The 14,710-nt window shown below is 47.2% G+C and overlaps 1 protein-coding gene across 2 annotated transcripts in view; it reads left to right on the top strand.

Moving 5' to 3' along the window:
- The window catches only part of LOC134396411 (major histocompatibility complex class I-related gene protein-like), a 34,408-nt gene extending 22,686 nt beyond the window's left edge, over positions 1 to 11,722 (top strand). For both annotated transcript variants that reach the window (XM_063122903.1, XM_063122902.1), the window contains 4 exons: positions 839 to 1,102; positions 6,306 to 6,407; positions 8,228 to 8,263; positions 9,860 to 11,722. In XM_063122903.1, the coding sequence (XP_062978973.1) occupies positions 839 to 1,102; positions 6,306 to 6,407; positions 8,228 to 8,263; positions 9,860 to 9,927 (470 nt within the window). In that variant the 3' untranslated portion in view covers positions 9,928 to 11,722. The remainder of the gene's footprint in view (positions 1 to 838; positions 1,103 to 6,305; positions 6,408 to 8,227; positions 8,264 to 9,859) is intronic.
- The last annotated feature ends 2,988 nt before the right edge of the window (positions 11,723 to 14,710 follow it).

The raw sequence follows: 14,710 nt of genomic DNA, 5'->3' as shown, positions 1-14,710 counted from the left end.
CAAAGATACATTACCGTGCTCCTTAAGAGCCGAGGGGCGGCTCCTTCACAAACTACGACAATTATTATTATTATTATTATTATTATTATTATTATTATTATTTATTATAATTTATTTATATAGCACCATCAATGCACATGGTGCTGTACAGAGTATAACAGTAAATAGCAAGGCCCTGCCACATAGGCTTACATTCTAATAAAATCATAATAAAACAATAAGGAGGGGAAGAGAATGCAAACAGGCACAGGGTAGGGTAAACAGGCACAGGGTAGGGTAAAACTAACAGTATAACAGTATAACTAACAGTCTAAAGTCTGAGCAACATCAAGTTTTAAAAGCTTTAGGAAAAAGAAAAGCTTTTAGCTGAGCTTTAAAAGCTGCGGTTGAAGTTGTAGATCTCAAATGTTCTGGGAGAGCGTTCCAGGCGTAAGGGGCAGCAGAAGAGAATGGACGAAGCCGAGCAAGGGAAGTAGAGGCCCTTGGGCAGGCGAGAAACATGGCATCAGAGGAGCGAAGAGCACGAGCGGGGCAATAGTGTGAGATGAGAGAGGGGAGATAAGAAGGAGCTAGACCGTGGAAAGCTTTGAAGGTCAACAGGAGAAGTTTATATTGGATTCTGAAGTGAATTGGAAGCCAATGAAGAGATTTCAGAAGTGGAGTAACATGGTCAAGCGTTGGAGCCATTGGTGGGGGCTGGGGAGTTGAGGCAGAGCGTTTTCCAGTACACACAGTGAAGAAAGAGGCGCTTCCGTGCGCCTTTTAAAAAGACGTACCTAAATGAAGTGCCTTCGCGACAAAGTGTAGAAACCCCCCCCCAATATTGCCATTTTTGCAGTGTCCCCACAGGTGAAGGTAGTCCGTAAGGCGAGCTCTATGTTCTGCCGCATCTATGGCTTCTACCCCAAGGAAATCAATGCTACTTGGTTGAAGGATGACGAGGACTGGGAGGAAGAGACCCTTCGCGGGGATGTTCTCCCCAACTCAGATGGGACGCACTACACCTGGATCTCCATCAAGATCAATCCAAAATTCAGAGGGCGCTATAAGTGTTGTGTGGAACATGCTGGCCTGAAGGAACCTTTGGTCGTGGAGGAGTCTGGTGAGAGACCAAAAACGTGGGGATGATATGGGGGAGAGATGGCTCTTTCGGGGAGTAGGTTAGAAGAAACTGGGGTGCGAAGGACTCAAACATGAGATCCCTGCCATTACAAGCTGCTCTTGTTTTGAAGGTTCTCTGAACATCAGAAATTAGAAGAGTGGCTACCAGAGATGGGAGTTTCTATGTAATAGACACAGATACTTATAATCTTCATCCCACATACCTGTTTACCTCAAATTATCCCCATAGCGTAAATTATCCCCATAGCGGCGGTGCTCCTAAAAGCCTTTGCATACCAGGAAAAGGGTTTAAGGCGGAGAAATGTAAAAAAAAAAAAAACATTTAAAAAATCAACAGATGACCCAATCTGATTCAAATTTGGTATGCTGAAAGCCCTCCTTAATATCTATAACTGTGCTAATTTAGATGTCTTTATCTTTAAAACATACGCAGATGTAAGCATTTGTTTAATTTGTACTTTAAACATAGCAAGTCATCCTCCTGTGTCCCCAGTGGCCACTCGGAGAAGAGCAAAAGATTCGTTCTTAAAGGGGTAGTAAAATGCAACGCTTCTTTTGCCCAAGAAGCACAATTAAAACAGGATGCAGGGGAGCACTTCACAGTCAAAGCAGATTAGAAGCTGGAAAACGTCAGAGTCCTTTGCATGCAATTCGCAGTGATTGCACAGTATAACGCTGGTGTGATGAAGCTAATAGAGAGGTTTTTTTAATGCAATATTATTAGGGTGACCATATTTTGGAAACCAAAAAGGAGGACAAAATGGCTGCCCCCAAAGGGGCATGCCCACCAACATGTCCAGCCCCCAAAGGGGCATGCCCACCAACATGTCCAGCCCCCAAAGGGGTGTGCCCACCACATGTCCAGCCCCCAAAGGGGTGTGCCCACCAACATGTCCAGCCCCCAAAGGGGCATGCCCACCAACATGTCCAGCCCCCAAAGGGGTGTGCCCACCACATGTCCAGCCCCCAAAGGGGCATGCCCACCAACATGTCCAGCCCCCAAAGGGGTGTGCCCACCACATGTCCAGCCCCCAAAGGGGCGTGCCCACCAACATGTCCAGCCCCCAAAGGGGTGTGCCCACCACATGTCCAGCCCCCAAAGGGGCATGCCCACCAACATGTCCAGCCCCCAAAGGGGTGTGCCCACCACATGTCCAGCCCCCAAAGGGGCATGCCCACCAACATGTCCAGCCCCCAAAGGGGTGTGCCCACCACATGTCCAGCCCCCAAAGGGGCATGCCCACCAACATGTCCAGCCCCCAAAGGGGTGTGCCCACCACATGTCCAGCCCCCAAAGGGGCATGCCCACCAACATGTCCAGCCCCCAAAGGGGTGTGCCCACCACATGTCCAGCCCCCAAAGGGGCGTGCCCACCAACATGTCCAGCCCCCAAAGGGGTGTGCCCACCACATGTCCAGCCCCCAAAGGGGCATGCCCACCAACATGTCCAGCCCCCAAAGGGGTGTGCCCACCACATGTCCAGCCCCCAAAGGGGCGTGCCCACCAACATGTCCAGCCCCCAAAGGGGTGTGCCCACCACATGTCCAGCCCCCAAAGGGGCGTGCCCACCAACATGTCCAGCCCCCAAAGGGGTGTGCCCACCACATGTCCAGCCCCCAAAGGGGCGTGCCCACCAACATGTCCAGCCCCCAAAGGGGTGTGCCCACCACATGTCCAGCCCCCAAAGGGGCGTGCCCACCAACATGTCCAGCCCCCAAAGGGGTGTGCCCACCACATGTCCAGCCCCCAAAGGGGCATGCCCACCAACATGTCCAGCCCCCAAAGGGGTGTGCCCACCACATGTCCAGCCCCCAAAGGGGCATGCCCACCAACATGTCCAGCCCCCAAAGGGGTGTGCCCACCACATGTCCAGCCCCCAAAGGGGCATGCCCACCAACATGTCCAGCCCCCAAAGGGGTGTGCCCACCACATGTCCAGCCCCCAAAGGGGCATGCCCACCAACATGTCCAGCCCCCAAAGGGGTGTGCCCACCACATGTCCAGCCCCCAAAGGGGCATGCCCACCAACATGTCCAGCCCCCAAAGGGGTGTGCCCACCACATGTCCAGCCCCCAAAGGGGCATGCCCACCAACATGTCCAGCCCCCAAAGGGGTGTGCCCACCACATGTCCAGCCCCCAAAGGGGCATGCCCACCAACATGTCCAGCCCCCAAAGGGGCGTGCCCACCCAAACATGGCCTTGGTCACATGTCTGTTTTTACAGTACACAATTAAGACAAATCTGTTCCACATAACATCTTAATGTTAAAAACACTGAAATAAAGCACAAGTGGGGCATTCAAAGTATCCAAAATTAACTTCACTCAGTCCTACTTTTGTAGCTTTTGCTGTACTTTGATGCTTTTGCTATACTCTGTGTGATATGGTCTCCCCTTCCCTCAAATATCTTTTCTGACTGCAAAGACCATAGTCTCACCTTTCTTAACATTTAACAATCACAACATCTTAAATCTCTTAGGTTTAAAATTCATCTGAATAAGCCTGCCAGAAGATATTAGTCTTTATGGCCAAAGGCCAAAGGCAAAAAGGCAAAATACTCGGAGATATTAGTTTTTATGGGTCAAATAGATTATTAAAAAACAAATTACTATCTTTTAGCACTAGAGACCCACTTTTTCCTTTGCACTACAGAGCAACTAGGCACAACTAACTCAAGCAAGTGAGCCAAACCACATGCCACAGAGGATGGCTAAAAACTACTATCGCTGTTGAGAAATAATTTCCTTCATGATTCAAAATTTCTGCTACCAAGTTTGATGACCCAGCAAAGGTTTTAGGAAATCTTGCTCATATTGGCATAGATTGTGATATTTTGCTGGTCAGAATTTTCCTCAGTAGAACTCCAATGGAAATACCTTAATTGGAGACTTTCCAGTGAGATACTGTGGCAAGGTAGTTGTAAAGCCGAGGCCATACATATTTTACTCAGAATTAAGTCCCACATAATTCATTGAGATTTAAGGCTCTTAAACACAAATCTTCAATTTCAAAGCTTGCATCCATTTCTAGTTTCATTTAGTTTAAGGCTTCAGAAATGCTTTTTTCTAATGCTTTTAAAATTAGTTGTAAACAAATCTACCACGTTTTTCTTGAATATTTAAACCCTATGCAAAAAACAAAAATAAAACCCTGTGGATTCTAACAAGACTTATACATTCAAAAATACTTAGAGTCTTTCTGGTGGACCTTGAATTTCTTGAAGGGGAATAAGAGGTAAACTGCCCGCTGACTGCTCCCACCCCAACACAGAGATACAGAGAAGAAAACACAATCAGAGCAGGCTAGGAAGTTGGACACTTAGCATTAAGTCTCCATGAGAGACACGAGGAACACAAGTCAAACACAAACACTCACATACCACATGACTTAATGCACCAGTCTTCCCCAGCCCATCTTGGCTGGCAATGATGGGAGTTGTAGTCCAACACATGTTGAAGGCACTGGGTTTGGGAACACGTAATACACAGTTGGGGTCACTGGACCCCCTGCCCAGATTATTTAACCTTTTAGGAAGGCAGTAAACACATTTTTTTCTCCCCTACACACTCATCTCTCTCTGTCTCTTCCCCTAATTTTCTCTCCCCCTCCTAAATTCTGTGTCTGTGTGTCCCCTAAAATATATATATTACAAAAAACAGAAAATAGCTTTAAAAGAAAGAAAGAAAGAAAAGTCCAACTCATCTGGGCAGCATCAGGTTGGGTGGGGGCTGGATGGATGGAGAGAAAGAGAGAAGGGAGGAAAGGGAAAGAGAGATCTGTTCCTGCCTTGGAGTGAAAAGGAAGGCGTGGGGGGGGGAGAGAGAGAGGCAGCAGCGGCAGCAGTCGCCCCAACTGATTTTTGCAGCGCCAAAGGCAAAAAGGCGAAATACTCGGAGGAAAAGGGGAGGGGGAGAAATAAAGAGAGAGGGAGAGCATCCTCCGCCACGGGGCCTCGCTTACCTCCGCCAGGCTCCGCGTCTGCAGCCACGAGGGAGCAGGAAAGGGCTGCTCTTGCTCTCCCAGCCAACCGGCCGGAGCTGTTGCTGCATTTCTAAGCCAGCTCCAGGAATTGAGAAACTCTTGAGAGGGGGTTGGGCTGCCGCTGGCCGAGTCTTCCTCCCGGTCTGTTTTGCATCCAGACCCAGGCTGCGCTGTGGAGGGGGTGAGGGATGCATTCCTGGAAGCGGTCCCGCTGCAGTCCTCATTTGTTTGTTTGTTTGCCGCCTTGTTTGGTCCGTCACTGCTGGTGTCCCCCTTCGCTGCCTTGGTCATGCCGCCATCGCGCCAGTGCAGCAGAAGGGGTAGAGGAACCCTGGGGGGAGGCAGGGGCTGGGAGACGGCACCCCAGGAGTCCCAGGATCGTGTCCTCCAACTCCTCCCCCCAGGGCTGATTGCAACCTTCTGCTGCGCTGCCGCCATCGTGCCATCGCAGCAGAATGGGTAGAGGAGCCCTGGGGGCAGGAAGGAGCTGGGAGACGGCGTCCCGGAAGTCCCAGGATCGTGTCCTCCAACTCCTCCCCCCAGGGCCGATTGCAGCATTCTGCTGCGCTTCCGCCATCGCACCAGTGCAGCAGAAGGGGTAGAGCGGCCCTGGGGGCAGGAAGGAGCTGGGAGATGGCGTCCCGGAAGTCCTGGGATGGTGTCCTCCAACTCCTCCCCCCAGGGCCAATTGCAGCCTTCTGCTGCGCTGCCGTCTTCGCCAATCGACACCATAGGAGAGGCCCGGATGGACGAGGTGGGCGTGGCTTATGCTGGGCGTTTCCGCGTTTCAGAAATGCGCGGTTTAAGCCCCTCCAGGCTTCCATTGGGGCCTCTCCTTGGCTGCTGTAGTGACAACGACCTAGGAGAGGCCCCGATGGAAGCCTGGAGGGCCTTTTTGGCGCATTTTTTCCCCGGGCAAAAGGGGGGAAATGGGCGTTTCCGGCCAGACCCAGATTTGCCCCCCGTTTTCCTGGCATGTCCGGGCAGATCCGGACGTTTGGTCACCCTGAATATTATTGAATTGAGTTGTATTTAAATTTATATCATTCCATTACTGTTGGATGCTATAGGGAGAAAAGTGGAGTATCATCCAATAGGAAATTACCTCCCTAAAACGAGTGCAAAGTTGTATGCTTTTCTCTCATAACAGGGGAAGATTGCTTTAGGCTTCCCTTCACTCATTTCCTCTTCCCCTCATTTCAGGCTTAGCCACTGCCTCAACACCCATTTGGAGGGGCGTTTTAGGTGGCATCCTGGGGACTTTGGCTTTTGTGCTGTTGGTGGCCGGGATCATCGTCTATGTCAGTAAGTGATCTGTGGATACAGAACCAATGCAGTCATTTCCAGTAATGTGGGGATGTGATCCCAGTAGCTGGCTTTAAGCTGCTTACAGTTCGAAAAAGCTGAAGCGGCTGGGTCACTTTTCAAAGGCAGCCCCATGTGAAGCGCATTGCAGTAGTCCAGCCATAATTTAACTAATGGCAAATGCTGCCAGTTTACGATCATTTTTTAAAAAAACAAAATATTATTATTATTCTTATTTATTTATATAGCACCATCAATGTACATGGTGCTGTACAGAGTAAAACAATAAAATAGCAAAAGCCTGCCACATAGGCTTACATTCTAATAAAATCATAATAAAACAGTAAGAAGGGGAAGAGAATGCACCAAACAGGCACAGGGTAGAGTAAAACTAACAGTATAAAAATCAGAACAAAATCAAGTTTTAAAAGCTTTAGGAAAAAGAAAAGTTTTTAGCTGAGCTTTAAAAGCTGCGATTGAACTTGTAGTTCGCAAATGTTCTGGAAGAGCGTTCCAGGCATAAGGGGCAGCGGAAGAAAATGGACGAAGCCGAGCAAGGGAAGTAGAGACCCTTGGGCAGGCGAGAATCATGGCATTAGAGGAGCGAAGAGCACGAGCGGGGCAATAGTGTGAGATGAGAGAGGAGAGATAGGAAGGAGCTAGACAGTGAAAAGCTTTGTAGGTCAACAAGAGAAGTTTATATTGGATTCTGAGGTGAATTGGAAGCCAATGAAGAGATTTCAGAAGTGGAGTAACATGGTCAGAGCGGCGGGCCAGGAAGATGATCTTAGCAGCAGAGTGGTGAACAGAAACCAACGAACTGATGTGAGAAGAATAAATTTATTTCTTACCCGCCTCTGCATTTGGATCGAGGCAGGGAACAACAATAAGTATAAAATACATAAAACTGAATTAAAAACATAGTATTCATTATTAAAACATCCTAAAATTCCTCTGGATAGGCCTGCTGGAATAGATCAGTCTTGATAGCTTTCTTAGATGCTGATAGACTGTTAAGTTGACGAGTCTCCTCTGGTAGGCCATTCCACAGTCTGGGAACTGCAGAAGAGAAGGTCCTCTGAGTAATACTTGTCATCCTGATTTTGGCAGAGTGAAGTAGATTCTTCCCAGAGGACCTGAGTGTTTGGTGCGGATTGTACGGGAGAAGGCGATCCCACGGGTAGCCTGGACCCAAACCATGTAGGGCTTTAAAGGTGATAACCAACACTTTATACTTTGCCTGGAATCTAATTGGCAGCCAGTGAAGAAATTTTAAAACTAATGTAATGTGGTCACCCCTAGGTGTACCGCTGACCTACCTGGCTGCCATATTTTGGACTAGTTGAAGTTTCCGGAGTAGGCACAAAGGCAGCCCTATGTAAAGTGCATTGCAGTAGTCCAGCCATAATTTAACTAATGACAAATGCTGCCAGTTTACAATCATTTTTTTTAAAAAAAACTAAATAATAATAATAATAATAATAATAATAATAATAATAATAATACCAACAAAAAATCCTGATCTACCTTCTGTCCACCCTTGCATATGAGATAAAGTGACATATGAAAATACAACTTTAAGAATAAATTTCAGAGATCAAAGGCTCAGCGGGTAAAAGCAAGGTTAAGTGCTCCTGCCCCCCTCCTCCTTGCAAATGCAGCCTCCCCAACCCATGCTGGCTCTTTCCCCCTCTTCCTTATGAGGTTTAATAGGTATACCTGACCCAACAGTGTGTGAATGGTGAGTGAGGGGACTGAACAAAGAAAAGCAGTGAGCAACCTATTCAGAACTGATTCTCTTTCATTTCTCTCCTTTCAAGGAAAGAACCGAGGGTCAAACGTCTCCAGGACTAGGGGTAAGTGTGAGGGAATCCCAACTCCAGAGGCAAGAGATACTGGCCATGGCTAGACCAGGCCTATATCACGGGATCGTCCTGGGGTCATCCCTGTACACCTAAATGACACACAGGGGATCCCGGGAGCAGGCAGGGACAACCCCTCCATTTGCCTGGGATAATACTTAGGTCTAGCTAAGGCCACTGGCTTTCACTGAAGAGAGAGAGAGAGAGAGAGAGAGAGAGACTGAATTTGGACAACACGATAGGAGATAGCGGCAACTTTAGGGTGACCAACTCTCAGGATTTCCCCGGATTTGTCCTGGTTTTTGTTCTTTCCATGGTGTCGGGGGATTTTCTATAATTTTCAGTAATGTCCTGGAATGACACACCTTCCCCTTTAAGGCTGCCATTAGCATGGCAGGAGGGAATGACATGCTTTCTTGAGGCACATCATTCCCCCACCCCGAGCTCCAGTTGAAAGGGGAAAGTGGGTCATTCGTGGACATTATAGAAAAGGCCCCAATTGGAGTGGATGGTGATGGTGCAGAATGAAATCCTTTCCCCTCCTCCACTCCAATCGCGTTCTTTAAGGGGGGGGAATAATGTACTTTCTGCAGGACTCAGAAAGCTGCTTCCCCACACACACACTAGGTGTCCTCTTTTTTAGTTTCCCAAATATGGTCACCCTAGGCAACTTCCGTCTCAAAAATTGGATTTACCGGGGTCTAGAAAGCTAAAAGGGGCAGGAGGTGTGCGGGACGGAGACAATCTCATGAATAGGACCTGCGAAAATCTGTGAGTGCCCGGTAATGAGCGTTCAATAAACGCACATTGAATGACACCCAGAGAGACAAAGATACATATGGAAAGAAAGACAGAGAGTCAGACAGATAAACACAGTGAGAGAGACATAGAGACTGACAGACACACACATCCTGATAGAGCCAGGGTTGTGTAGTGGCTAGAGTGTCAGACTGGGAGTTGGGAGATCCGGGTTCTAGTCCCCACTCGGCCATGGAAACCCACTGGGTGACTTTGGGCCAGGCACAGACTCTCAGCCCAACCCACCTCACAGGGTTGTTGTTGTGAAGATAAAATGGAGAGGAGGACGATTATGTACGCCACCTTGGGTTCCTTGGAGGAAAAAAGGCGGGATATGGATGATATTCTGGAGGTGACAGACTTGACCTTGGGGGAGCTAGGGGTGGCGACGGCCGACAGAAAGCTCTGGCGTGGGCTGGTCCATGAAGTCACGAAGAGTCAGAAGCGACTGAACGAATAAACAACAACAATAAATGTAATAATAATAATAATAATAATAATAATAATAATAATAATAATAATGGTTCTGTGTAATTGTGCAGTTCCGCTATACTACATCGCCATCTAGTGGCTGTATAATGAAACAAGTAGAAAGTTGGTGGAAAGCTGAATATCTCTTTGAGATTTTGTTGGTTCTAGAGTACAGCTGTAATGCTAAAAGCAACCAGGTGTAGATGATCAAAAAAGGGTTGTGTGTGCATGTGTGTGGGCTTGAATAAGAGAAAGAAGAGGAGTCCCATGCGCCCACCTAATCTGACACCCTTCCTCTCCTGTCCTTCCTCTCCTGTCCAGTAAGTCATGAAGCATCCGACGAGGGCAAGTCTGAGGAGGAATTCTGCCTCTCCGTCAACCTGCTGTAGAAGACAGAGGCCATCCCCTCAGGTGAACTGAATCACCTGCTCCTGTCGGGGCTTCGATTCCCTTCTATTATGTATGTGTGTGTGTGCACACGCTCCCACACACATGCCAGCTCCTAGTTCAGCGTTCCAGTTGGAAAAGGCATGTCCCTTGCTGGTCTCTGCCCACTCCACTCAGGGACAAAGAAGATGTGGGATCAATAGTGTGAGTGACCCTGGTTTGAAAGTTGAAATATCAACAGTTGACAGCTGAGCTGGGCCTCAAGTCACCCTCTTCTCACCCTCAAGAATCATGGATGTCCCAGATATGTACAGTGGCTGGAACACTCCCTTCATGTCTAGAACTTTCCAAAGTACTGAGAATCCAGAATATTAGAGTTGGAAGAGGCCTACAAGGCCATCGAGTCCAATCCCCTGCTCAATGCAAGAATCCACCTTAAAGCATCCCTGACAGATGGTTGTCCAGCTGCCTCTTGAAGGCCTCTAGTGTGGGAGAGCCCACCACCTCCCTAGGTATCTGGTTCCCTTGTTGTACTGCTCTAACAGTCAGGACATTTTTCCTGATGTCCAGCCAGAATCTGGCTTCCTGTAACTTCAGCCTGTTATTCCGTGTCCTGCACTCTGGGAGGATTGAGAAGAGATCCTGGCCCTCCTCTGTGTGACAACCTTTTAAGTATTTGAAGAGTGCTCTCATGTCTCCCCTCAATCTTCTCTTCTCCAGGCTAAACATGCCCAGTTCTTTCAGTCTCTCTTCATAGGGCTTTGTTTCCAGACCCCTGATCATCCTTTTTGCTCTCTTCTGAATATGCTCCAGCTTGTCTGCATCCTTCTTGAAGTGTGGAGCCCAGAACTGGACGCAATATTCAAGATGAGGCCTAACGAGTACCAAATAGAGAGGAATCAATACGTCACAAACAAGGTGGAGGGGGTTGGGGTTACTCCTTTCTTCTTCCATGAGGGCTTTCTCTAGGGTCACCATATCTCCTATATCTTTAACAGTTGTGTAGAAAATGGAATTTCAGCTGGTGTCGTTTGTATGCATGCAGCACCTTGTAAAATCCCCTCTTCATCCCAACAGTTAAAGCTGCACAAGCCCTGCCTAGCATGATTAGATACCAAAAATGTAATAAATAAATAAATGAATAGGGCAGGGCTCCTGCAGCTTTAATTGTTGGGATGAAGAGAGAATTTCACCAGGTGCTGCATGCATACAAATGACACCTAATGAAATTTTACACAACTATTAAAAATATAGGAGCCCTGTCCTCCTTTCCATATGGTCACCCTAGCTTGAACTGTTATTAGCTGCTGTTAGGCCTTTGGGGAAAGCTATTTGGCAGAAGCCAGACCAAGGGTCCATCTAGCCCAGCACTCTGTTCACACAGTGGCCAACCAGCCATTGGCCAGGGACCAACAAAGGCAGGTCATGATGCAACAGCACCCTCCCACCCATGTTCCCCAGCAACTGGTTTATACAGGCTTACTGACCTCTGTGGCTGTATCCATTACCAAGCACAATATTCCAGTTAAGCAGCATATGGTACAATGGTCTAACACTCCCCCAAAATCTTGAAACAGCCACAGAAGAGGACAGTGAAAAAGAAGACGAGGAAAGTGATTTTGACAGTGATGACAGCCGTTCCAATGAAAGTGAAGAGGACATCCAATGAAATTTATTTGTTAACCCTTCTCACAGAACAGTTTTTGTTTTGTAAATTGTAAATTTTTGCTGAAGCTTTTAAAAAAAAAATTGTTAAAAACAATTCAACCTAATAAATTGTCTTTTTTTAATATTTCATCATTCTCGTCCTGTTTGAAATTTTGTAAAGAACATTTGAACATGTTCAACTGTAAAAATCATGGTTGAACGTGTTCAAAATGATCTGTGCATCAGATCGAGAGATATTTAGGGTGGATGCTTTTGAAATGAAAGCCCAGTACGATAAACTGTAAAATCATACAATCCTGAAAAAGTGGACATATAACGAGATATCACTCATAATTCCATAAGTGTTGGGGTAAACCCCATGTTATTATACATTTTCTTAATCCTCATTTTAAAAATGCAACTTTTTTGTTGTTGAGCATTCTTTCAAAAGTCGTATAGTTTTTGAGTAAATCGTGGTTAAACACCGCACATAACCAAGGTGAACGCTAATTTTATATATTCAAATGAAATTATCTCCAAAACTAATGGAGTTAACAAAATTGTGTAATTACAAAAAGTATTTGTCATTAAATTTGAAGCATTTCAGGAAAAGAATCATCTCTGTAACATAAACGGGTGAGAAGTTATGCAAATTGAAACATGGCAACTGCATTATAGCGCTGCAGCCATATCGATGATGTCATCACGCAGCCCCCCACCACTGGAAGTTTGTAAGACCCACTTTTCTGAGACACTTATAGAATCATAGAATCATAGAATAGCAGAGTTGGAAGGGGCCTACAAGGCCATCGAGTCCAACCCCCTGCTCAATGCAGGAATCCACCCTAAAGCATACCTGGCAGATGGTTGTCCAGCTGCTTCTTGAATGCCTCTAGTGTGGGAGAGCCCACAACCTCCCGAGGGAACTGATTCCACCGTCGCACTGCTCTAACAGTTAGGAAGTTTTTCCTGATGTCCAGCTGGAATCTGGTTTCCTTTAACTTGAGCCCGTTATTCTGTGTCCTGCACTCTGGGAGGATCAAGAAGAGATCCTGGCCCTCCTCTGTGTGACAACCTTTGAAGTATTTGAAGAGTGCTCTCATGTCTCCCCTCAATCTTCTCTTCTCCAGGCTAAACATGCCCAGTTCTTTCAGTCTCTCTTCATAGGGCTTTGTTAGGCAGCGGCCTAGGGCGCAGCCCTCAGAGGGGCGCCGCTGGCCAGGACCCGGCCAAGATCTCACGCGATTTCAAGGGGGGAAATACAAAAGAAGAAGAAAAAGCCTTAAAAACAGCAAAAGAGAAAAAGCAAAAGGAAAATAATTCATTACCATAACCAGGAATAAGGAGGAGGGTAATTAACAACAATAATCACAACGCAGGAGGGATCGGAGCTGCCTTCCTGTCTGTCTCTGCGTAGCAAGCCTACCGTCTCTCCCTCTCGCTGCATCCAGTTCCCCCAAACCCTCTCGCTGTCTCCGTTGCTCTGCCTGGTTTGTCCTCCCCACTCCGTATGTGTGTGTTTTGTCCCTTGAAAATCTCTCCTTATTGATTGAAGAGACACCTAGTCTCTTACTATCATTATGTGGAGATTTAAATAAAGAAATTAAAGAATTGATAACAAATTTGCTGACAGCCTGTGGCGCAGAGTGGTAAAGCAGCAGTTTCTGCAGCTGAAACTCTCCCCACGGCCTGAGTTCGATCCCAGCGGAAGCTGGTTTCAGGCAGCCGGCTCGGGTCGACTCAGCCTTCCATCCTCCCGAGGTCGGTCAAATGAGTACCCAGCTAGCTGGGGGAAAGGTAATAACGGCCGGGGAAGGCAACGGCAAACCACCCCGCTATAAGGCCTGCCAAGAAAACGTCAGCGAAAGCTGGCGTCCCTCCAAGGGTCAGTAATGACTCAGTGCTTGCACGAGAGGTTCCTTTCCTTTCCTTGCTGACAGCAGCGAGATTAATTATATCTAGGAACTGGAAGGTTCAAGCAGATTATCGTATTGAAGAATGGTATAAGGAAATTTGGGATATTGCCATTAATGATAAATTGACATGTAAATACAAAAGTAAGAAGAGGCATAACAAATACGAATGAATTCGAGGGAATTTGGAAACAGTTCCTGGTGTATGTGTTCTCTAAGGGAAGTGGAAAACCACCACCAGAAGAAGAAATGAGATTTTGGAAGCAGGAATAGATCCCAAAGGGTGAAGGGGAGCAATTGTATTGTTTGATTATGAATAACGATAAGTTACAAATGTTAACAGTTGAGCAAATTTATGTAATATTTTTCTTTCTTTCGATCGATTGTTTTAAGGTTATGTTGATGTATTTTAATTTGTCTTAATTAATAATAATAATAATAATAATAATAAGAAGAAGAAGAAGAAGAAGAAGAAGAAGAAGAAGAAAATCTCTCCTTAGTAACCCTCCCCACCAAGTCCTTTTTATTTAATCACACACACCCCTGCCTAGTGTGCATTCCTCTCCCCCACGCCCGTCTCTCTGTGCCTTTTCTGGCTTTTTTTTTTGCCCCCCCCCATCCCTGCTTTGATACCTATTTATTTATTTTTATTTCTCCCCGAGTCAAAATCCATCTCCTTCCCTTTGCCCGCCCCACTGCCCTTTCTCAAAGTCGGAGTTTTCAGCTTTCTCTGACCCTCTCACCAATGTAGTCCCCCAAATCTTTCAAGTCTTGCCTGTAATTTTCTTTTATTCTCTCTCTTTTCCTCTGATCACCTTCGCTTCCCCCTGCCTCCCCTCTAGCTTCGCCTTGGTCGGTTTGCCTCATTTGGAGGGGGCGGCAGCGGCTGGAAGGCTGCTCTGGTCCGGGCAGCACGCACGCGGCTTGATTTTGCTGCACAGGCCTCATGCGGACTCCGCTTGTGCTGGATGGGGTTACACTCCCCCTGAAGACTCAGGTCCGCAGCTTGGGTGTACTTCTGGATTCAGTCTTGAGCCTGCATGCCCAGGTTTCGGCGGTGGCCAGGAGTGCATTTGCACAGTTAAAACTAGTGCGTCAGCTGCGCCCGTTCCTAGAGATGTCGGACCTGGCCACGGTGACACATGCCTTAGTTACATCCCGATTGGATTACTGTAACGCGCTCTACGTGGGGCTGCCTTTGAAGAGTGTTCGGAAACTCCAGCTG

Source organism: Elgaria multicarinata, chromosome 3 (assembly GCF_023053635.1).
Source record: "Elgaria multicarinata webbii isolate HBS135686 ecotype San Diego chromosome 3, rElgMul1.1.pri, whole genome shotgun sequence".
Taxonomy (NCBI): domain Eukaryota; kingdom Metazoa; phylum Chordata; class Lepidosauria; order Squamata; family Anguidae; genus Elgaria; species Elgaria multicarinata.
Note: the sequence above shows the minus strand (reverse complement) of the source record. Positions and strands in the feature narration are given on the sequence as shown.